Raw genomic sequence first — 26,006 nt, forward strand, 5'->3', positions numbered from 1 at the left:
TGTCTTTTAGCTTTGTAATTTTTCCAGTTTTATTCTGTAGGTCAGTCAGGGAAATTCCCAATTTTTTCATATCTTCTCTAATTTCTTTGATCCATCCTACTTCTAGCTTTTGGAACCAGAGCTTTTCAATGATATTTTTTGACAGTCTTGTTTCTGGTGTCCTTATGAGATGACCAAAGAAAGAGATTCTTTTTTTCCGCATAGTATCAGTAACAGGCTCTATTTCTCGATACACACCTCATTTGGCATAATCCACCATCGGCCTTCTTTTTTTGGTGTTTTTTATTGATACACGTTCTGACAATTCTCCTCTCTATTTTCAGAATTTTATCAATTTGGTTTTTCTGAGTGATTTTGAAAAGGGTCTCGCTTCCGTAGGTGACTTCTGGCTGAACTACAGTTTTATAATGTTTAAGTTATATATATATATATAATTATGTATACTGTCTATTGTACTTTTTCAAAATGAAAATTTTAACTGTATTATATTTAAAATTGTATATGTTTAATATTTTTTATAATTTTTTTTTTTTAAATGTTTTTACTTTTTAAAAATACCAACAAAAATTCGCTGTCAAAAATTTTGTTTCAACGTAATAATGTAAGGAGTGGTGAAAAAACTTTAGTCCAGAGCAGAAAAAAAGCTGGATCAGGGCCTGACTCTATCTTAAATAAAATTCAATTTTCGCTATAAGCTTCTAGACCAAGTGGTCTAGAGAAGTGGTCACATTAATATCTAAAACCGAGAAGTAATAAATTTCAAAATAATTTCTCCTAAAATAATCTTGATATTCTGTAAAATAACTGATTCATCAGATAAAATTTCATAATAAACACATGCTGTGTTGTGAATACAATATTTTTATTTTAACATAGTCATTTAGACCGCCAACTCAGATGGAAGGATGTGATCTATGCATTTTGACTTTCACTTGTATGCTCATAGCAAATTATTACGTTCACCTAAAACCTTGTAATAAATATCTTAAGAGTACATGGTATGTACTGTTTTAAGTTGCGCAATCAAATAAAAAAAAAAAGTTAATATAATGAAAATGTACATCATTGACATATAACTGAAATGGGTCATTATATGCAGATATAATCTCAGAAATGTAATGAATGGTTGAAAAATTACATTTTTTAAACAACAGTTTGTCACAGTTTTAAACAGAAGAATAATAAAAAACTCAAACCTGAGATTTCAAAAGATGTTTTAGAGAAACATTTTTAAATTACATGCGCTTTCAGTTTTGTTCCAACAATGTTTTAGACAGAATACAAAAGAAGCAAGAAAATAAAAAAAAGTAATTTTCAAGATGCGGCAGAAACCTGTTAAATGAAACAATTTTAATTAGTAAATAAGAAATGTAGTTAAATAGTAATATGAAAAATAAATGTAATAAAACACAGGAAATACAAAAATAATTTGAAAAACAAGATACAACTCTCCCCCTTAGAATAAAAGCTAAAGTATTTTATTGACTACGAAATAAAATTCAATTACAGTTAATTTACAATTCAAACTGAATAAGAATAGTAATTGTAACTTACCCTAGCCCAAAGTGTAACGATGAGGATTGTCAGATGTGCAAGTAATGTAAGAAAGCGAGCAGGGATTAAACCATCTGCGCACAATACTGTCATTATACATAACACCCTGAAACACAAATTAGTAAAAATTTAAAACATATATGTGTAGGTATGTGTGTGTGTGTGTGTGTGTGTGTATGTATATATATATATATATATAAAATATAAAATGTAAGACTTATTCTACACCAAATTTTTTTTCTTAAAACTGTTCCTCCCTGGTTGAATTTTTGTGATAATACTGATATAATAACGCTGATTTTTTTTGATTAAAAAATAACACAAAATATTGTAGAATTCTGATGCCCCCTCAGTGAATTTAAATATCACTTTAAATAATATATATATATATATATTATTCTAAACATAAAAATCCTTGCCCTAAATAATTAAAATAAAAAAAAAAGAAATTAATAACCTGACTTTGAAACTGCGCTGTTAAACTTTGTACAATGCATAATTTTATAAACTCAAGCAAAAAAATGTGCTTAGCTTCCAGTGATAGAAAATGATGCGTATTCACAGAAAAGATTCAAACATTTAAAATACAAGACAGATGTTACATCTATATTATACTGCAGTAAATATATATAGAATAAAACTTTCCCTGTATGGTCACCCTTATTAAAAAAACCACCCTTCTTCATGACCTAATTTTTTTTCTGAAACTGATATTAAATCCCATAACAGTAATATATTCTACACCCCTGGTAAGAGAACACCCTCATGTTAAAACTGACAGTCAACCCTTATAAGCTCTCTAATTTTAAAGATATATATTACTTTTCAATATATTTCAGATGTTATTATATAACAATACTTATGATAATTGTACAATATATAAAATACATAATAAATTCCACAAAAACAATTATGAGAATTTCAGGATTAACCCGTAAGTGTAATATTGGGTGTTTTAAAACATAATTCAATACTTCAACAGCATATTCTTCAGTTAGTTTAGTATAAATAGGGCTCAATACAAACACTAAGCCCAGAAATGCTAAGTTATCCATTAGTCAGTCTACAATTTAAAGTATAAAGCAAAACTCATATCATCAAAAAAGTGAGTTAATTTTAAAAAACTATATAAATATACTAAACTATTTAATAAACTATATAAATAGTATCAAGACTGATTTAAAAGTAGCACAATCACCAGACCAGGATGATTGTATCCTTAAGCATAACCTATTGGTCAAATCTATACCCTCTTTTTCTGTTTAGCCTTCGGAACCACCACAAGGTATTACTTCAGAGGATGATATGTATCAATGTAAATGAACTGTAGTCTTGTACAGTCTCAGGTCGAACATTATTGAGATGTGTGGTAAATTGAAACCCAACCACCAAAGAACACTGATAATCATGATCTAGTATTCAAATCCGGATAAAAGTAATTGTCTTTTATCGAACTCTAGACTTCGAAATTATCCACAATCACTGCGATGATGAGTTCACCACTAGATCAACTCGATGGTTTACCTACACCAACCTAAAAATTTCCCAACAACAAAAAACCCCAATCAAAAGTTCAATGTCCTGTAAAAGTAGCAAACTAAAATCCTATACAAAATCACTCAAGAAATTGGGATAATTTCATCCAGATAATAGCAGTATATTACTTATAAGCATTTTTATAAATTGTCTAAAAATAGATGCAACCATCCTTTTCATACAGAAATAAAAGAATTAACCAAAAATGAGTATATTATTCCTAAAAGAATAAACAAATCCGTCCCTGAAACTGTATGTCAGGTGGAAGTACTCACTGAGGTATAAACTGTTCAAATAGATCCAAATGGAAATAAAACTCCGTAATTTATAACATGATGATTCTGGAACAACTATCTCTTTTTCTGTTTTAGTCTCTGGGACTATAGTAAGGCACTACTTCTGAGGATGATATATATGAATGTAAATGAAATGTAGTCTTGTACAGTCTCAGGTCGACCATTCCTGAAATGTGTGGTTAATTGAAACCCAACCACCAAAGAACATCGGTATCCACAATCTATATTCAAATCCATATAAAAGTAACTGCCTTTACTAGGATTTGTACCTTAGAACTCTCAAATTTGAAATCGGCTGATTTGCAATATTTAGTTCACTACTAGACCAATTTGGAGGTTGTAACAACTAAAAAAAAAAAAAGAAATAAATAAAAATAAAATTATCTATATAAAGGATAAAATTTCATCAGGGTTAAGTTTAATAAACTGGTTTCTACATATAAACTTTATTAAATAATGCTAGCTTTTCCTGTATAGTTTCAACATTAATTAATAGCTTATCAACACACTAGTTAACAGTATATAAAAAGAAATTCAACCATATACTAAATCTAAGTCAACAATTTATAAAATTATTAAATAATTAGATTTGTTAGTTACAACAAAGATCATCTATAATTTCTTTTTATAATAATGAAAGAAGAATTAAGGATAAGTATAATTTTAATACAATAGAAAGACCTGAGAATGCATCAAATTAACCAACAAAAAGCAAAAGAAATATTATATTGAACTGAAATTTTTTAACGTTGTCAACTATCCTGATTGTCAATTTAAACTTAACTAAACAGAAATTAAGCAGTAAGATTTATAGTAAAATAAGGCAGCACAACAGAACCATCTTTTGATATGAGGATCAGTTCAGTACTAGATTCCATCTCTCAGAATCTCTCAAAATAGGATCTAGAGAGTGTAGGATATCAGTCACACACACTTTCATATTTTCTTTTTCAAAATAATAAAAACTGTAAGTATTTTATAAAAAATTCTTAATGAATCCAGATTTTTCCAGGTGTTAAAGAAGACATCCTAAAAAAAAGAAAATAAATAAATCTTAACAATAAAAAAATACTAAATAAAACAAAAAAAACAATATTTATAGAATACTACAGAAGAGTATTTCTATTAGTGTGCATTAAAATAAAATTCAATACTTTTAAACACAAGTAAAAATACCTTCTTTTGCTATGTTTCATCAATTTTTACTTATTAATTAGTTTATTTATTTTTAATGTTAAAAACAATTTAATTTTTTTTTATTAAATTTGTAGTCCTCTAATTACATAAGTTAATAATTCTCTCCTATGACTGATGATGATTGTTTAACAATTGAAATGCACAACTAATTTTAGAATTCTATTTATTTTTGTTTTTGCAAATGCTTTCTATAGATATTTCCTCTTTTCAATTTTTATATAATGCCATTTACGGTATATCTAATTCTTTGTATTTTATTTATTTTACAATACCCTTAATAATAAAAAAATTAATTTTACAGCAACAAGTAAACAATTATCTGCAGTGCAGCACAATTAAAAAAAAAAAATTAAAAAGAAAACCTTATAATGCCGATGATTTTACTGCAAAACAATTTTTTTTTAATAAAAATATATACTGTACTGCGCACTCACTATTAAGGTAGTAGTCTTATCTGAAAACACACCAGTAGATTAAGGGGGAGGGAAACTTTTCAGATCAATAGTTTCATGACTGGTGAAATTGTACACCTGCATACGGAACTTAAAATTTTCCATGATGTTTATTAATAAGTATATACATGCAGATTTGTATGTACACTGATTTAAAAATCAATAACAATATTAACAAACAGAAAGGATATTTGTTCAAAAAAATAAAAATGTATAAAAAAGTTTATAAGAAAAAATGAACTGTTAAATTCCCTACCAGTAAACTATATTCTTAAATAATTTAATAGTAAGAATTTAATGGGATTAAGAATCACAAATAATATAAAGCCAAGAAACACTGAAGAGTAGTATTAAATACACACCCTTCGGTGAATGTAATATCAATTAGAAACACAGAATTCAGCACAGTCATTGGTAATAATAGCAAGGCGCACTAGAGTTAATAGTACCTATGTAGCCTAAATAACAGAAAATACAAAAAAATCACAAACTATATCAAGGTTTGTTCCGTTTCCTTAATAAAGTTGTATTTGAAGTTTTAAAAAAATTAAAATTAGTTTGATCAATATAACAGAACTTGCGTAATTAAAACGCAGACTAAAGAAAAAAGACAAACAAAGAAGAATCCACTGCTACGGATTGAACCCAGCCGAGACATGAAGATAAAGACAGAGTAAATGAAGAATAACTTCCTAACTTTGTTTCACTAATCAACCTTTCCTAACTTTTACAATTTTGATGACTGTCACATATGATTCCCTCTTGCAAGGGGAGTGCATTGCATCCTCCAACAATTAGGACCCCCAAGAGGCACATTCCAGCTAGGCCGGAAGGCATTAGCAGTGAAAGGACTTCAGTGAACGGACTGAAGGGAAATCACTCTGGGAGGACAAAGCACATATGTAGTTTAGTCTTCCAAGATTAGCCCAAGTAAATTTTTCAACTAGTCTAAAGGATTGGAACACAAAACACAACTCCATCCATAAATAAACAAACAAATTAAAGTATAACTATCAAATAAACAATTACCCACCCAATAAAAAGAAGGACACAGCAGCAATGGACTTTTGTCCAAGTTCTATGATTAGTAGGAAGAAACATAAATCTCCAAATATCCCCCTGCGTTGTTCTGTTTCAAAATTAAAAATCGCTTATTATTTATAAAAGTTTTTTCTTTTACTGTTAAATATGGTCCACACAATCAATTTGAGGTCCAATTGTATTTTTAGACCGTATAATGACGATTTTTAAGTAATTTCTTACTACTGCGCATCTTTTACTCCAATTCAACTTAAAATCTTTTTATTTTATATTCCATTAACCCACTTAATTTGCAATATTCTTTATTTTAAAAATATATTTTTGTTTGTTTTTCTTATTATCCATGTTTCACCAAGCAGATGCGACATTCTGTAATTTATTTATAATTAGGAAATCAAACAAAACCCACCGGGTTGGTCTAGTGGTTAACGTGTCTTCCCAAATCAGATGATTTGGAAGTCGAGAGTTCCAGCATTGAAGTCCTAGTAAAGCCAGTTATTCTTACACGGATTTGAATACTAAATCATGGATACCAGTGTTCTTTTGTGATTGGGCCTTTCAATTAACCACACATCTCAGGAACGGTCAACTTGGGACTGTACAAGACTACACTTAATTTACATTCATACATATCATCCTCAATTGTGGAGGCTGAACAAAAAAAGAGAGGCTTGTGGTTCAAACAAAACTAATCTGAATCAGTCATTTATGAAATACCAAGGATGTGATGTCACTTCATATTCCAGCATCCATAGTATGGAAGACTTAGCAGAACTAATAATTGGGAAGAAGGAATCAAAGATAAGGAATAGGGATGGATGATGAAAAAGGATGATTTACTGATCAAGATAGATCAAGATATCACTTGTTGTGTTAGTAACTCAATTGGAAGTGTAATTTAATAATTAACTTTCAAAGATTATTTGTAAAAATAATTTACATCTTATGCAAGTTGTTTAAAATTTTTAATAATTCAATGTTATTTTCTATATAATTAAAATTCTTAGATTGCATCCATAATTATATCAAAATATTACGTAATATTCTATGAAATTTTAAATAGCTCATACAATAAAAAAAAGACAATTAAAATAATTTTACGTTAGACTTATTTAAATCTTCAAGGTTGGGTGGAAAATGATTCTGTTTTTTTTTTTTTTCATTGTAATTATGCAATTTTTAATGCAAAGTCACACTCTATGTTTTAATGTTCATTATATGTTAGATTTTTCTCCTATTGACAAGTTTATCATGGTTAATTAAGCATTATTCTTTATTTAACTTTGAATTAAATTTATGTAGATTTTTTTTAATCTATTATTTAAAATTTTAAAAGAAAAAACAAGATCACCTTGATAGTGCAGTTGGATACTTGCTGTTTTCAATTTCTCACTTAAGTCCAGAAAATTTGTAATCAGTAAAATCATCAATCATTAGTCAGAAAAATCATTAGTTGATGATTTGAGTTAATTATATAATATGTAGTAAATTAACTTGAATGCGAAATAGTTGTATGTATATTATAAATTTTCCATTACGTTATTTATAATATTTTATTTAACAATTTTCAGGTGTATAATTTTCTTGGGAAATAAATTCATCAGTCCATTACTCTATTCTATTCTATTCACTATATTGAATTTCACTTAGTTTCATCTCAGATGGGACTAAATTTGATCATCTGTTTACTTTAAGTGTTATCAAATGCAGAAGGTCGTTTTAACCAATAAAAAAAAAAAAATAATTTCATTGTTTAAATAGTGGTGATCTACTGGAACTGGATTAATGGTTGTTAACCCACCAGGTTGGTCTAGTGGTTAACACGTATTCCCAAATCAGATGATTTGGAAGTCAAGAGTTCCAGCGTCCAAGTCCTAGTAAAGCCAATTATTTTCACACGGATTTGAATACTAGATTGTGGATACCGGTGTTCTTTGCTGGTTGGGTTTCAGTTAACCACACATTTCAGGAATGGTCGAACTGAGACAGTACAAGATTACACTTCATTTACACTCATACATATCATCCTCTGAAGTATTACCTGAACGGTAGTTACCGGAGGCTAAACAGGAAAAAGAAGAAGGATTAATGGTTGTTGGAATTTTTTTTTTACCTTGGTTGAAACTGTTTAATTCTCTATTACTAAAATTATGATCTTAGAGATATAGATATATTTTATAGACCTATGTAAGATCTTCAGAGGATGAGTGAGGATGATACGTAGCCAATCTCTGTGCAGAGTGGTAGCAATTACAACCTAATGGTTATGAGGTGCCTATAACAAAAAGCCAAATCACTTAATCCATAACTGATACAATTAATATAATATACTATTTTGGCATTGTTGTTAATATTGCACATCTAATAAAAGTTAAAATAATCTATCTAAGTAGTGCTTATTCATTTAATATAGTTTTTTTTTAGCAACTTTTGTGTTTTTGTAAATGTAATACTTGCACTATAGTATTAAAATTTTCGTTTTTATATGCTAGGTGTAAAACTTATTTGTTAAAGTTAACATGTTAGATGTTATAGTTAACATCTTTCCATTTATGTCCTGTTTTTTTGAAGCGATTCGCAAGAGTTGATCCTCTTGAATGTACAGCTTATGTCAAAACGTTGTCTATCAACTGGAGTTAAAACGTTTTACTACAAATTTTATTTATTTTTTCTCATATAGACTTTTAATATTGTGTAAAACATCCTTTTACACAAAGGATGTAAAATCACAAAGGATTTTACATCCTTTGTGATTTACCACAAAAATCCACAAGGATTTTTGTGGTAAAAACATCCTTTGATCAAAAAATTCAAATTAGATACAATTTTTTTAACGAATGTTTTATCTTTTTTGAAATGGTACTCTATTCTAATATTTTGTAACTAAATTATTAATATTAAAAACCCTATATTACATTTTAAGTAAAAATCCATCAAGGATAAAGCTGGAAAAATTATGAAAAGATTAAAAGCATCGCTAGCTTTTTTAAATTATGTGTAGTAAAAAAACCTCAAAATAAAAATTAATTTACTTATAATTTCTAAAGTTTTAATTAAGAATTTACACAATTATAAAAGTAAATTCATAGAATAACACTGTATCATAAATTTTATAATTAGAATATGTATTTTATAAAAAAGAAAAAAAAATTGATTGAAACCAATTATTATAATAAAACAATTAGTAGTTAGGTTTAAACATATTTACGTATGACTATTACACGTTTGTTGTTAATTGAATAAAAATCTATGACAATGAATATTTTTAAGTTTTTTTTTTAACTGCAGCAATACTAGAGACAGTAGTGGAAGGGAGAATAAAGCACCTACATCATTATTACATCCTACTAATCTCAAATAACATTAGTTTCACAAAAACCTCGCACATCTAAGTTAAAAGAAAAAAAGTTCTATCATTCTACTCTATATTAACTAATAATTATTTAAAAACGATATTTAACAAACATACAAGTTTATTGACATTATTAGAAGTAATTTTTTTATCTTGATGAAATAATTCACCACAGAAGCTTATATGTGGAAATATGGAAATAGAATTTCATAGCGTATGAAAAATGTCATGCCTGACTGGGATTCAAACCCAGGATCCCCCTGGATGAGAGGTTGAGATACCTCTCTGCCACATAGATCGACATCTGATATTTATTTATTTATTTTTTTATATTGCAAAAACAGACCGCGTAAAGAATAAACAGTATAAATAATTCATTATTTCATGATGAAGTAAATTAATTAGTTTTATTTTTTCTGTTTAGCCTCTGGAACCAACGTACGGTATTCAGAAAATGATATGTAAGAATGTAAATGAAGTGTAGTCTTGTACAGTTTCAGGTCGACTGTTCCTAAGACATGTAGTTAATTGAAACCCAACCACCAAAGAAAACCAGTATCCATGATATAGTATTCAAAATCCGTCCTAGGATTAGAACCTCAGAATTCTCAACTTTGAAATCAGTTGATTTGCGATGACAAGTTCACCACTAGACCAACTCTGTGGGTACATTAATCAGCTGCTTTACTCTGTCATAGTTTTTATCACTGTTTTAACATAAATCTTCTGAATTAAGTGTAATTAAGTTGCTTTCTCTGACAACAATGATGTTCTTTATAGATGTTAAATAGTAAAAAGGTGTAAATTGTAGAATTGAACACAACTACATTTTGATGGGCATGGACAATAAAAATAAAACAAATTTATATAATGAGCACATTATATAATAAGCACATTTCCATGAAACTTAGAAATTAAATATAGTTTAGTAAATAGTGATTATGGAACATCAGAATTTTCTATTAAATTCTTTTACCTTCAGAATGATAGCTAGATTGTAATAAATGCAAAACCAACAGAAAATTCAAATATAAACATCTAAACTCACTCACAGAAATAATAAATGTAACAGAAAAGTACTTAATGAGCAACTCAAAACATCATTATATTAAAAAAAAGCTGTGAAATATAACAGCTGGTGTTCATTTATATAAATAATCATTTTTTTCTATCTTAAAAGTAATACAGATCATATCAGTAAAGGGTGATGAATTTGTTCTTTTGATAGAAACCAGACATAACTTGGAAGAAATAATGAATGATATCAGTTACTTTTTCTTTTTATTAATTCACAATTGAAACTTGTGCATGGGAATACAGAATTGAAATTTTACAGCATATAATATAATGTGTCTGACCAGGATTCGAAATTGGGAAATTCTAGGTGAAATGTTTAGATGCTACAACCCCACCACAAAGGTTGTTACTTAATAAATTCAAAATGTTTACTTTTATTTACATTTACAAATGTGCTACCATTGTTTAATATATATATATGTATATAAATCCATCTCTATAAAACAGACAACGCAACTGTTTTCATATAACTCAACACAATACTTCACCTTACAAGAACTGACCTTATTATGGTTTCATTACCATTTTTAATAAATCTACCAGACCATTTAAAAATAATCTTCCCACCAATTTATTTAAAGTAAAATTTATGATTTTCTTTTACTGAAAAATTCTGTTAATGGATTTTTAAATAATAGAGTACTAATTAAAAAACTTTAAAACATACCCTGAATTTTTGGCATCTAACCTACACATAAATTGTTTTTTTATCTGATATATATATTGCTAGCCAGAACCTGGACCCACAGAGCCCAAGCAAACCTGGGAGCCAACTCTAGGACTGGTGCCCTGGACAGCCACAGATCTTGCTTTAGTCGCCATTCTCGTCCACCCGAATTGCTCTGCCCCTTGGACTTGCAGTTGTCAGAATAATACTGATAAATAATAATTAAAGGATTCAGACTTTAAAAACCAAAAAAGAAAGTAAATTACAAAAGATAGAATAGTTATAATAATTATCATAAATAAAGTACACATCTTTTACGAGAAAGAATTCATAACTTATTTGTCTTGTCATAGTGGCAGAAATATAATAATGAAGTAAAAGGATTAATCTATTTTTTCCTTATAGTCCAGTTTTGACGGTAAAATTAGAGTGTTACCTCAGAATTCTTTCGAACAACATCGATTTTCATTAAAATTTGTAATTCAGCTTATCTAAACCTCTGCTTTAAAAGTTATATGTTCCTGATGTGTGCTTTGTTTTTTGGAATGAAAACTAACCCTTGTTAAAAAAAAATTCAAAAACTATAGATTTAATTGTTTCATAGATTGAAATCATGTTTAAATAGGTATAATAAACATTCTTTCATGTTGTGGAATATAATTTATGATGTTTTATAATGTTTCAACCCTTAGAAACCACCCCTTTATGATGAAATTAAAAACAAAATTAGTTTTCAACAGTTTGAAATGTTTTAATGATATATTTATAATGAATTAAAATAAACCCCTTTTTTGTTTACAATATAATTTATGATTTATTGCAATGTTTCAAACCTTAATAACCACCCCGTATGAAAAAAATTGTTAAAATTATAGATTTAAGTGTTTTGTAGCTCAAAATAATTTAAATGTATAGAATAAACATTGTTCCATATTCTGAAACATAATTTATGATGTGTTATAACATTTCAACCCTTATAATCCACTCTAATGACGAAAAAAAATTAGTTTTCAACAGCTTAAAATGTTTTAATGGTGCATTTTTAATAAATTATAAAGATTTTACAGTTTTTAATGTAAATTATAATTTATTGCAACATCCCACCAAATCATGTATTCATAAATTCTCCGAAACTGTCAAGAATATAAAAATTTAAATCTTCCTAAAATTTCACGGAAAAAATGCGATTGGTTTTTCAACGATAACTTCCTTAATTTTTTAAACTATCCAATCGCTCAAAAAATCATTTTGCAGGGAATTTCAAGGGCTACAAGCCATAATAAAGTTCCGATTACTTGAGCCCTTCGTTTTTGAAATTTTTGAGTTTAAAGGGCTTGTGGAAGGTGGCCCTCGCACTCAAACTTTTAACGGTGAGATCTCAATCAACTTTTATTCTACCAAAAAAAAAAAACAAACCAAAATGTTCAGTCATCATTTTTGCATCATATTTTATGTATTTTCTTTAGTTTTTGAATTATTGTGAAAAAAAAATAAATTTTTTTAAGAAATTTCAAAAACGTTTTCAAATTTGAATCAACCTTTTTTTTCATATTTAGGTATTCCAAACCGGTAAAATTTCTAGAATATACTGTTAGTACTTAAATAAAGTAAACTGTAAAAGGATTACGTTCAATTCCAATTGTTGCGGGAAAGTAATTCGTTTCATTGATGATTTTTTCAATGAAAAAGCGAGACAACCATTTTATTTTCATCATAACTTCGTTAGTTTTCATGCTAATGACTTTTACGAAAGATAATTCTAAAGGTCTTTTCAACTGTTTTTTTTTTTTTTTTTTTTTTTTTTGCTATCTCGGCTAACGCTCAAAACCAGTCATTATTAATTATGTTTCTTTTTAATAAAAATATTTTAATTGTTATTTGTAAGGTAAAATGTATACTTTAAGATGGCAGAGGTAGTTTTTCAAAAATTTTAATTTTTCAATGAATTTTAGGAGGTAAATATTAGTATACTTCGTAAACACATTAAAATTACGCTATAAACAAATTGTTATAAAAAAATAATGAAAATAGATATTTTTATGCAACTTCGTAGATTTATGAAAAAATACGTCATTTATACGTCAAACCTTAGATTTGATTGATTTTGCAAATTTTGCTGTTTATTGAAAAAAAAGTATTTTTAAAAAAAAAATCTAATTTATCGTCAATATTTAGTTTATTTTTAATCTAACGAAAAAGTAGATACCACCAGTAAAAAACTAAAATAATTTTTCATAAAAAAAACTCCCGAACACCTTTTCCTACAAGCAAAATAAACTAATTATGACCTATTGTATAGGAGAAGGTACCCGGTTTCCACACTACTCTACCATAGCTCGATTTTGGTACTTATTGTAAAATTCGCTACCGCCCTTAGTTTGGCTCGTAGAAAAAAATACCCGGAAGATTTTTTATGCCAAATTTCCTCAGCTATCAATTGGTCCTTTTCATTTTTACATCCGATTATATGTAAACCCGCTATTAGCGAAAAACTAAACAATTTTCTTTTATTTGTTAATAAACAAAATAAATATAGTTATTCCCCCACTTCCGCTAGGGCACACCTTTATTCTATACACTTTTCCGAACCCATTCCATAATTTATTTGCTGCAATGAATTTTTTCGAGATTAAGGCATTTTTGAAACTCTGTTTATTTAGTTATTATAACTCTGAACAACTTTAATCGATTTTCTTCAACTTTGGCAGACAGATACTACTTTCGGAGAGAGAGAGAGAGAATGTATTAAATTTTTTGTAAATATTGTAAAAAAAAGGATAGATGTTTCCATAAATAAAACTTCAAATTTTTACTGATGTACTTTAGGAAGAACGTTTTCTTACAAAAGTTTAATTTTTTTATAAAGAACACAAATTATTAAAAATGTTTATTTATTAGTCACCCCTTCCCAAAAGTGAATTTTTGCTTCAGAAAAGGAGTTAGTGAGAGTTTTTTGCATCTATATTTTCTACGTCAATCGGTCAAAAATGTTTTGCTATAAAAATATTTGTCCAAATAATTTTTAATCTTTAAAAAATGTTAAATTTCAATCCATCTCTCAAATTACCTTTGCATTTAAAATTTAAAGATCTACATTTTTAAACAGCCCTTACACTCTTTAGTATTTCTTGAAAAAAAGATAAAAATAACCAAAAATTTTCATCCCCTTCCTAGAAAATTACGACTTTGTTAATTTAAAATTATATATATCTTTGTATTTTTTTCAAAAATGTTTAAAAAAAAGATTTTTTTAAATTTATAATTACCATTTAGGAATTATTTTCTTAAAAATTAATTTTACTCTAATATTACTTCTCCCTTCACCCCCCACCAACCGAATCAGGCCCTAAAAATGAAATTTTACACAATTTTAAATTTTTAATATTTAAATTAAATGTAATTAAACGTATTAAATTAAATGTAGTTAAATGTAATTTGTTAACGATAAAATCACTAAAACAACAATGATGCTTTTCCCATGATAAAGGATCGACCAATTTTTTTTAAAAATCGATAAAGAATTATAAAGTTTTTTTATATACTTAATATATAAGTTTAAAAAATTATAAAGTTGCATAAGGGATAAAGACCCTTATGCAATTCAATAAAATTGAATTGCATAAGGGTCGAACAGCGTAGCCGGGAAACAACTATAACAGGCCAAGTTAGCTATAATGAATAGTGAAGTTTATACATATGAAAAATGCCAAACTTGAGCGGGATTTGAACGCTGATCCTTCCGAATGAAAACTCTACTACTATGCCACAGAGGTCGTGTGTATGTATGTATGTATGTATGTATGTATGTATATATATATACATACACACACGAGTGTTTTGGTACGATCAGCGATTCTTTATTTGTATAAATAATGGATCAGAAAATTTGTATTAAATTATGCTATAAGAATGGAATAAGGTGTTGCAATGTTTAAAAAATGTTAAATATTGTTTTTGCCGAGTCTGCTATGAGTAAAGCAAGGGTTTACGAGTGGTATAAGCGTTTCCAAGCAGTTCATGAAGACGACAAGAGTCCCGGACGCCCCAGCACCTCGACAACCGATGAAAACAAGAAAAAAGTGAAAGAAATGATTATGAATGATCGCCGAATCATAATCAGAGAAGTCGCTGACGATGTTGGGATGTCAATTGGCTCATGCCATGAAGTTTTTTTTTTATTTTTTGGGTATGAAACGTGTGACGTGACAACGAAATTTCTTCCAAAATTGTTGAATTTCGAGCAAAAACAACGGCAAATGGAAGTTGCTCAGGAGTCGCTAAGTCAACAACGATGCAGAACTACTGAAATGTGTAATAACAGGTGATAAAACATGGATTTACGGATATGATGTCAAAACTAAGACTCAATCGTCCCAGTGGAGGCTTTCTAAATCACCAAGACCGAAAAAATCTCGACAAGTACGGTCGAATGTGAAGGTTATGCTCACCGTGTTCTTCGATTTTAACGGCATAGTGAATCATAAATTCTTTCCACAAGGTCAAACAATCAACAAGGAATATTACCTACAAGTTCAACGCCATTTGCAAGAAGCAATCCGAAAAAAACGCCCGGATTTGTGGCGAAATAATTCACGGCTTTTGCACCACGATAATGGGCCTGCTCATACTTCATTGCTTGTTCTTCAATTTTTAGCCAAAAACAACCCTGTAATGATACCCCAGACGCCATAATCGCCATACTCCGTGTCAGATTTTCCTATTCCCAAAAATAAAGAAAACCTTAAAGGGCCGTCGTTTTACAAACATAGATGAGATTAAAAGCGAACAGCTGAAAGAGCTAAACACTATTCCAAATATCGAATTCCAGAAGTGTTTCGGGGATTGGAAAAAGCGCTGGTATATCTAATAGGGACTACTTTGAAGGGGATAACATTAATGTAGACCAGTGATTCTTAACCGGGGGTGCCCGCACCCCTGGGGGTGCGGGAGAAGCCTCTACCAATATACATATATTATTTTTGCGATACTTCAAAAGTATGTATTTGAATTTTCGATGAACATTAACCAATTGTTTTTTGTTTAAAAACGGTTAGGTAGATTTGGCTTCGTCCGTTCCCTCTCCCTTACTCACTACCTGAGTCTATTATTGTTTCTGCGTCATCGCCAGTTTGTTGAAAAACCTCTTGAGACGGACACGTGTACGCCTTTAAACATCCGATTATTTACATTACTTACCTATTTAATACATTCGTATTGATCAGTGATTCAAGCCCAAATAGAATACATCGAATACACAGCGTGTTGCACAAAACATATGCCACAATTTATTCATCCGTGTTATACGAGGTTTGGGTGTATTTTTTATACGTTATTTCTAAATAATTTAATTGATTATAGTGAACCCTGCTATGTCAAAAAAAAAAACGCCAATGGAACGAGAAGTATGTTGCTTATGGATTCATTTGTACAACAGAAAAAAATGGTACGCAACGACCTCAATGCATCTTATGTTCCAAGATATTTTCAAACAGCAATCTCAAACCGTCAAAGTTATTAGAGAATTTCAACAATCTGGATGGTGGTGAAGGTCATAGCATGAACAGCTTGAAGTCAAAAAAAGGCTCGATTTGATACCAGTGGTATTATCTTAAAATTATGCCAGCCAGCAATTCAAAAGCCCTGTTAGAAACGTCATGTCAAGCGGTATATTTGTGTGCAAAGAAAAAAAAACCCACACGATCGCTGAGGAATTAATAAAACCTTGTGCATTAATAATAGCTGAAACTGTATTGGATTCTGAAGCGCATAAAAAAATACAGCAGATTCCGCTATCGAACGATATAATTCGATCGCGAATTCAAGATCTCAGTAAACATATTTTACTACAAATAATAGAAGATATAAAAGCCAGTCCGCTAAAAGTAAGCATACAACTGGATGAGTCAACCAATGTTGATAATTGCAGCCGGCTCTTGGTATTTGTGCGATATATAAAAGAAAGAGATACGATAGAAGATTTTCTATTTTGTGAGCCACTGGAATTGACTTCTAGAGGAATTTATGTTTTCAATCGCATCAAAGATTTTTTTTCAAAATATCAACTCAATATGCACTGTATGGCCCCAGCAATGTTAGGCAAAAATTCTGGATTTTTTTTCACACATAAAAAGAGAATTACTACAGCATATTACAATAACGCATTGCATGTTGCATCGTCATGTACTTGCATCGAAAGCTTTACCAGAAAGTTTAAAAAAAACACCTAAATACTGTAATAAATGTAGTAAAATATATCCGTGGACGACCGCTTAATCATCGCATTTTTCGTGCCTTTTGTGAAGAAATCGGTGCTGCGCATACCGTGCTTCTATAGCACACTGAAATTCGATGGCTCTCTAAGGGCTCCGCATGCTTAACAGGGTTTTTGCGTGAAGAAATTATTCAGTTACCGACTAGTCAAAACTGTGATTTAGTAAACGATTTTGAGAGTAAAGATACAATTCTAAGAATAGCCTACTTAGCAGATATATTTAGCCGTTTGAATGATTTGAACATATCAATCCGAGGATTTGATAAAAATATAATAAAAGCTAGTGAAAATTTATCTTCGTTTATTGGAAAATTAGAAATTTTGATACATTTGAAACGATTGGGCGAATCGTTCAATGGATATTTTTTTACTGGAAATATTACCAAAACTCAAAGATGGATACTGGATCCATTTTTATATAACCTAAATTTGATGGATGATAATTATTTAAAAAAATACGATCTAATTGAAATGCGAGAAAATAGCCACATACAAATGCAATTCGAAAAATTTGAAACAATTCTGGTGCATACAATTAGAAATTTATCCACGGTTGACGAAAGAAGCATGACAGTTACTAGTACCATCCACCACCTACCTGTGTGAAATGGGATTTTCATCACTTCTCCACATTAAATCTAAATCGAGAAATCGCTTAAATGCAAGTGATGACTTAAGAGGGGCTCTTTCAAAAAAATAGCTTCGTTTTACAAGAATTATTTCAGATAAACAACAACAGTCTAGTTATTAAGAAAAATAATATTGTTATAAAAAATTTACATTTTTAAAAAAAATAAACAATAAATTTCACAAAAAAAACGTGTTTTTCTAAACTTAAAAATCGAAATGTATTTTTTAATGGGGTGCGGAGACCTTTTATCAGATTCAAAAGGGTGCGGTTCACTTAAAAGGTTAAGAAACACTGATGTAGACAAATAAATAAAATTTTTCCCAAAAAAAAAATTCTCGTTACTTTTTGAACACACCTCGTATGTAAATATAAAATCGAAATTTTAAAAACCGGTCTCACCATTATAAATTTTACGTTAAAATATCATCAAGTAACCATCTTGCAGTTAAAAAAAAAATTAAACTTAGATTTAAAATGGAAGACCCAAGGTAACGAAAATTTTTTTTTTGTAATAAAATACCATTACCAGACTTTCCTATGTATAATGAATTGTTACCCAAAAAAAAAATTATATTATTTTGTTACTGTTACATTCGGTTGTGAAATTTATAGCTAGACTCGTCAAAATTTGCTTTTTCTGAAAATAATGATGTTCACTACATAATGAACTGTAATCACTATATAGCTAGTCCTGGTGATAATCACATGAAACATTAAATTATAATTTTAGAAAGCTTAGCATGGTGATACGTGAAATAATCTGTAAAGAAAATAATGGAAAACTACATCATTCCTCAGTTTAAAAAAAAAGAACAGAAATGAGTTTGTTGTTATTACTGGGAATTTTTATACAAATACGAATACTAATAAATTACTATACTAAATATTTTATAAAAATACGAATATTAATACAAAAAAAAATCCCTTTCGGCACGCTGGAAGACGGAGGTAGATTTCACCGGTGCTGAGTGGGGGATAAAAAAGATTCCCACCTTAAAGTTAAGAAAAACTTTAGATTTACTCAATACGGCAATGGTTACAAATGAAAAAAAGTTTCACATGTTTACCATACGACAAGCCTAATCTTCTTACAATTCCACCAACATTTTGGACATCCCTTGTCGTAAGGGTTGGTCATATCAAAAATTGTTTCAGACAAAAGTTTTAAGTAATATTTACAGGACTAACTACCACTTTAAACCGATTCGATACTGTGCCTATTAAGGGAGGTATGATTTTTTTGTCTTCGATAGCCCATTTTCCCCACCCCCTGAACCAATGGTTGATGATATCAAAAAACTTCACTTAGTTAAATTTTAGGCACTTATCCAAAGAATAGTAGCAACTTTAAACGAATTCGATATATCACTTAAGAAAGTTTTAGCGATATTTTGTTTTTTTTGTGTTTTTTTTGTTTTGATCATCCCTTGCCGTAAGGGTTGGTCATATCAAAAATTGTTTCATACAAAAGTTTTAAGTAATATTTAGAGCACTTTAAACCGATTCGATACTTTATTTGTGCCTATGTATGATTTTTTTTGTCTTCGAAATTTTTCCATCCCCTGGGCCAATGGTTAGTGATATCAAAACACTTTACTAACATAAGTTTTAGGCAATTCTCCAAAGAATAGTAGGAACTTAAAACGAATTCGATATTTTACGTAATAAGAAAGTTATAGCGATATTTTATTTTTTTCGAAAAAGCTCCCTCATGGTCAAATTTTGCCCATTTACGAACTCGATCAAGATTTTAGGTTGTTATATTTTATGTATCAATTTGAAAGTGATTGGTGCAATATTACGGCAGTTATCATGTCCACAAGAAAGTGAAATATATATTTTGAACTGACGGTGGTTTTGGGGTCTGGGGGGATGTGAAACGCAAAGAAATGTCGAAATTCCGGAAGTCGAATCATGGTACCCATTAAAATACCTAAAAGGGAAATTTAAATCTTTCATAACATAGGTGGATTAAATTACCGACTACTAAACTAATAATTTTGGGTTCATTTTCCGGTTGACTTTTTTGGCAAAGATATTTCAAAGTTTTCAGGCCAAAAATATTATTATGCTAAAAAAATAAAAATCCATATCAACCCTTATTAAGGAAAATATATTCCAAATACTTTCACGTAAAAAAAAATAAAACAAAATTCAAATTATAAGGTAAATTTCAAATTAAAAAAAGTATTTTGAATTTTACAATACAGTTGAATATTTTAAGGCTTAAAAGCATTATATAAAGTACAAAAAATATGTTTACTTTTGTAGTATAGTAGTATCATTTCTGTTTTTCATATAGAAGGTTCTGGATCAATTCTCATAACGTTTGAAATTTATCACGTACAAAACAACTAAAATTATATAAATAATAAATAACAACAAATTAATAATAAATCATTAATTTAAAAAATTCGTTACAACCTGATAGTTTTACAACATTTGAAATGCTTCATTAAATAATTTGCAGCAAATTATCACACCTTTAAAAAGCCTATCTTTTCTAATGTAAAATATATATATATATTATTTATTAAATCTCTTTCAGGAATATAAAAGTGCTATTCTCAATTACACTAGATTTTTATGATAAATGAATTTTGTAGCATGAAAAAACTTGGACAATCAAAGTTGTGAAACTTGGACAATCGGAGTATCTGAGAAGAAAAGATTAGAAGCTTTTGAAATGTGGTGCTATAGGAAAATGTTAAAAATCAGATGGGTGGATAAAGTGACAAATGAAGAGGTGTTACCGCAAATTGATGAAGAAAGAAGCATTTGTAAAAATATAATTAAAAGAAGAGACAGACTTATAGGCCACATATTAAGGCATCCTGGAATAGTCGCTTTAATATTGGAAGGACAGGTAAAAGGAAAAAATTGTGTAGGCAGGCCACGTTTGGAATATGTAAAACAAATTGTTAGGGATGTAGGATGTAGAGGGTATACTGAAATGAAACGACTAGCACTAGATAGGGAATCTTGGAGAGCTGCATCAAACCAGTCAAATGACTGAAGACAAAAAAAAATGCAAATCTAGGACAGGATTTGAACCCAGAACCTTCTGGATGAAATCATGGATAAATCAACCACCCAGAAGACTGCTATAGAGATAATAAAATAATCTAACGAAACTTTTAGCGCACGAAAAATAAAAAATGTGAACAAGATTTGAACCGAAAACCTTCCAGATGAAAATAGATACACTACCAACTTGATGCAATTTTTTTTAAATAAAAAATAGATAGGATCAGTATGAAACAAAAAACCAATTTTTATATCAATAATAAAAATTAGTCAATTGCATATTATTTAAGAAAAATTAAATTTAAATAATTATTACAAATGTCAAACAGTGTTTTTAAAGGAAAATATATGTAATTATATATTTTTATACTTAAAAAATAAAATTTAACTTAATTTACGAACAAACGGTAGAAATTAAAAGAAAAAAAAACTAAAGAATTCAAAAAAAAGAAATGAAATAAGAGATATTATTATTATCAAAGATTTAGTAGATTTTATATATATTACACAATAAATACGTTTTATATGCTTATATACAAAATAAAGTGAAAAAACAAAAGTGCAAAAACAAATCACAGGACCTACCTTAATTCAAAAACTGTATGCCATGTTATGACACAACTGAATGTTACACAAAATTACAAATTAATAATAAATAAAAATTTGAAATATTTATTATTTTAAAAATTATCAAAAAAGATAAATTAAAAAAAAAAATTAATTTTTACAATAAATAATAATAATAATAATATTTAAATATAAATTTAAACGCACAAAAATTCAAGTATCACGCGTCTATTTTAATGAAACAATAACAACAACAACAGTTGGTATAGAACAGTCTCGTGACCAAGTATGTAAGGGTAGGTTGTTGTCAGTGAAATGGGGGTGAAATAAAATAGGGAAGTGTGAAGGGAGTAGAGGGGGAAAGAGAGAGAAAATAGATGGTAGAAGAATTGAAGAGTGGGGGAAATCTGTGGAGATGCAATCAATACTGCAACTGTCTCTCTCTCTTTGAATTCTGAATGACCGTGAACTTCACCAGATACTTTAAAGAGGCACATCTAAACAGATCTTTAAATTAATACATGCACACATACAAAGAGAAAAAAAAAAACATTAAATAAAATAAAGAGAGAATGCATGCGATTCATTCAGAAAAAAACACCATACTCGGTGGGCGCGCGTGCGAACACGCACACAATTTTTTTTTTATCAACAATATTTATTGCATAACAATGCATATCCTATAAATAAATAATTTATCACAAAAAATCTGTTACAAATATTAATATTAATAAAACTAAATAAAAGATCACATAATTTTCTTGTTTATTTTTGAATCAATTGGTCTTGGGTTCAATGCCTGGTAAGAGTTTGAAATTTTTCCACTAAATATCCCACTTTTCTTTCATTTTCACTCATCTTCTCGTTAAAATATAAGTATAAAACATTTCGGATAATAAAAATAATAATAATACTAATAATGAGAAAAAAACAAAACAACTGTTATTATTGATTTGACACAATTCATTATTACTTGTTTCAACTTTTAATTCGTGGTAAACTGAAAAATAAAAATCCAATATTAGCTTCATGTATCCTGTAATTTGTTATTAAAAGCCATACATTACTACACAAATAAAATGAACTTGTCTAAACAAAATTACAGAGCCGATCTCTGTGGCGGAGTCTCAGACTTTCATCCGGTGGTCCTAGGTTCGAATCCCGATTAGGCACGGTATTTTTCATACGCTACCGATTTACATTCTCATACGGCAAAATGTCAGTCATCTCACAAAAAAAATTACAAATGAAGAATGAATACACGCGCGCGCGCACACACACACACACACTGTTAAAAAGTATGTGAACCCGTAAAAAACATTTTTTAACAGTGAAACATAGAAAAAGGAAATTAACAAATGTTGGTACCTCAAAACAATATATTTTTACTTTCATGTATGAAATAAAGGAAATATTGTGATCGCGAATAATTTCGGTTTTCAGATCTCAACGGAAATATCCATTTTGACTAGTTTCGGCGTGACGTATGTACGTATGTATCTCGCATAACTCAAAAACGATTATTCGTAGGATGCTGAAATTTTGGATTTATGACTGTTGTAACATCTAGTTATGCATCTCCCCTTTTGATTGCAATCCACTTGACCAAAATATCCCAAAATCAGAAAAAAAAAATTGGATTTTGGACATTTTCTTAATTGTAGTAATAAGCTCTCATCGAGAGATTTTCAACGATATATCATAACTGGTACTCATTTTCATTGGTTCCAGAGTTATAGTCAAATAAAATTTTAATTAATGAAATATTTTGATCTTACAAGGGGAAGGCAAATCGGTTCGAATTCGACTTCATTCCTTCTTTTTTTTTAAATTTAAATATATTGATTTATTAATAAATTATTAACCTCTGATTGTAAAAAACTTTTACAATAAATAATAATTCAATAACAACAATAAAAAAAAGAAAAAATATCAGAAATTATTTATTAATGAAATAAAATTTTATGCACTTTTAATTGTAAAATAATGTGTACATGTCATTTAATAAGCGTATAAGCAAATCATGTGGTGTCCAAGTCATATTTTTAGGTTTGAAATCACCACACCCCACGTCTAGAGCGAAGGGAACGGAAGTCAAACATTTTAAATGGTATTGTCGCGTGTTCGCGGCACGATCAGAATATTGAGAGATCGAAAATTGAAAATGTTTATATAATTACAATGCATTAGTTTAAGAACAAATATAAAACAAGACAAATCAATAATGACAACAGTAATAATAATAAACGACAATAACAAACAACTCACAATAATAATCAGAATAGTAATGATAACATCAAACAGTAATAATAATAAATGTCAATAATAATCATAGTAATAACAACAATAATAATAACAGAAAGTGATTACATACGAAATAAAATTTTAAGTAATCGTCAGGATTTATTCACAAGTAGTTAAATACTGAAAACCAGAATTCAGTTCCATTGACAAAAGACATTAGCATGACCGCTAATCTTAACACTTTTATCAACTAGTCTTTTATTAATAAGAATAGTATAACAGATAAGACAAGTATAAAGTTCTTTTACTGCAAATACCTTTCCTGTTCACAAATAAAACTACTCTAACAATTTATGAATGAAATTTAGTATACATTATATTTTTCACTTCCATCCTCATAATGGTGGACTCATTCAAAAATGAGCCTGGCATTTTCAACACATTTCTTGACCTGCTTGTGTACTGATTTTTTTGTTCTTTATACTTCTTCACGCTACCCTTAACTTTCTTAGTCGCATCCATAATGCGAAAAATTAATCCCTAACGAGAATGTATTTTTCTTCTGTATACAATATTTTTCATCCATCCTCAGACGCAAAAATGTAAAGGTGTTAAGATAAGGCAATCTTGGTGGCCAGGAATGTGGAACTCCACGACCGATCCATTTTCCAGGAAAATTATGATGTAAGTGAGTGAAAACGGCACAAAAGAAGTAGGGAGACGCATCATCATGCAGGACATATACTTTACGTCACAGCGCTAGAGGAATATCTTCAAGCAGCTGCGGCAATACGTCTTAAAGAAAGTGTAAGTAGACCTCGGCATTTAAGCGGACAGTTAATATCAACAACCCACCGGGTTGGTCTAGTGGTTAACTCGTCATCGCAAATCAGCTGATTTTGAAGTCGTCGGAAATTCGAAGGTTCAAATTACCCATTAAAGTTATTGTTCAAATTACCCATTTAACAAGGTTTTTGTACGTTAAACCCCAATTTATTGATTTTCACCTGAGATTTAAAAAAAAAACTACTGGAGATACGGTTCTGGGACTTATTTTATTCGATTTTGCAGGTCAAATACCATAAGAAATCACTAATTCTGTCCCTTATTTAACATCATAAAAATTTCACTACGACCTCATCTCACCGGTGTAGCTGAAATCCAAGCGAAATCTTTTACTAGCCGTAACTTATAAACGAAGGATTTTAGGACATAAGTTTATTATGAACTTTTTCCATTATTTTTACGAGTAGAATAGGATATGAATCTCCCGGGAGAACTTTGTGATACACCGATATTTTTTTTTTGTCTTCAGTCATTTGACTTGTTTGATGCAGCTCTCCAAGATTCCCTATCTTTGCGTCCAAATGGCTGTGGCTTGACTTTTGTTGGATTGGTTGGTGTTTGAGGATGATGCCATTCACTTGACTGCCGTTTTCTCTCTGACGTGGAATACGAAATCCATGTTTCATCGCCGGTAACAATCGAATTAAGCAACTCATCACATTTTTTTGTGTAGAGCATCGAAAATTCCAAAGCAGATCCCTCGGCTTTTTTTGTGACGTTTCTTTAAGACGTGCGGCACCCGAAGTGCATAAACCTTTCTGAATCCTAAATGGTAATGAACAATGCGACCTATAAGAACTCTTGAAACATCAGGAAAAAGAAGGGCCAGGTCGGAAATCGTTGAGCGACGATCTTTTCTGATTTCATCATCGACGCGTTTCAATAAGTCCTCGGTGATTATCGAGGGCCTCCCCGAAGTTTTTTCATCGTACACATTAATTCTGTTATACCTATTACACCACTTTCGGGCATTTCTTTCATTTTACATTATCAACGTACACAGAAACCAACTGCCTATGAATTTCAGCCGGCTTAACGTTTTGATGATTTAAAAAACGTACGACTCCCACGTATTTCTCAATCGACGGCAACATCGATTTTCCTATTCATTTTATAACGTAATAACTCACACGTATTCAAAGATACTACAACGCGACAACTTACAAACAACAATGCAGTGTGTACATTACAATCGTGGCCATGAACGACACAGTTTTGCCAACCTTAAGGAGAGAAATTTCCCAGCGG

At 29.5% G+C, this 26,006-nt stretch overlaps 1 protein-coding gene across 6 annotated transcripts in view; it reads right to left on the reverse strand.

Moving 5' to 3' along the window:
- LOC142334157 (transmembrane protein 107-like) overlaps window positions 1-26,006 on the reverse strand; it is a 373,793-nt gene that overhangs the window by 51,508 nt on the left and 296,279 nt on the right. For 2 of the 6 annotated variants that reach the window (XM_075381946.1, XM_075381948.1), the window contains 2 exons: window positions 8,260-8,351; window positions 1,555-1,660 (listed from right to left, as the gene is read on the reverse strand). In XM_075381946.1, coding sequence (XP_075238061.1) covers window positions 1,555-1,647 — 93 coding nt within the window. In that variant the 5' untranslated portion in view covers window positions 1,648-1,660; window positions 8,260-8,351. Of the gene's footprint in view, window positions 1-1,554; window positions 1,661-8,259; window positions 8,352-21,686; window positions 21,940-26,006 lie in introns of those variants that run through there. The other 4 variants (XM_075381945.1, XM_075381947.1, XM_075381949.1 and 1 more) reach the window with 3 other exon arrangements.

This window comes from Lycorma delicatula, chromosome 13, assembly GCF_047948215.1.
Source record: "Lycorma delicatula isolate Av1 chromosome 13, ASM4794821v1, whole genome shotgun sequence".
Lineage (NCBI taxonomy): Eukaryota > Metazoa > Arthropoda > Insecta > Hemiptera > Fulgoridae > Lycorma > Lycorma delicatula.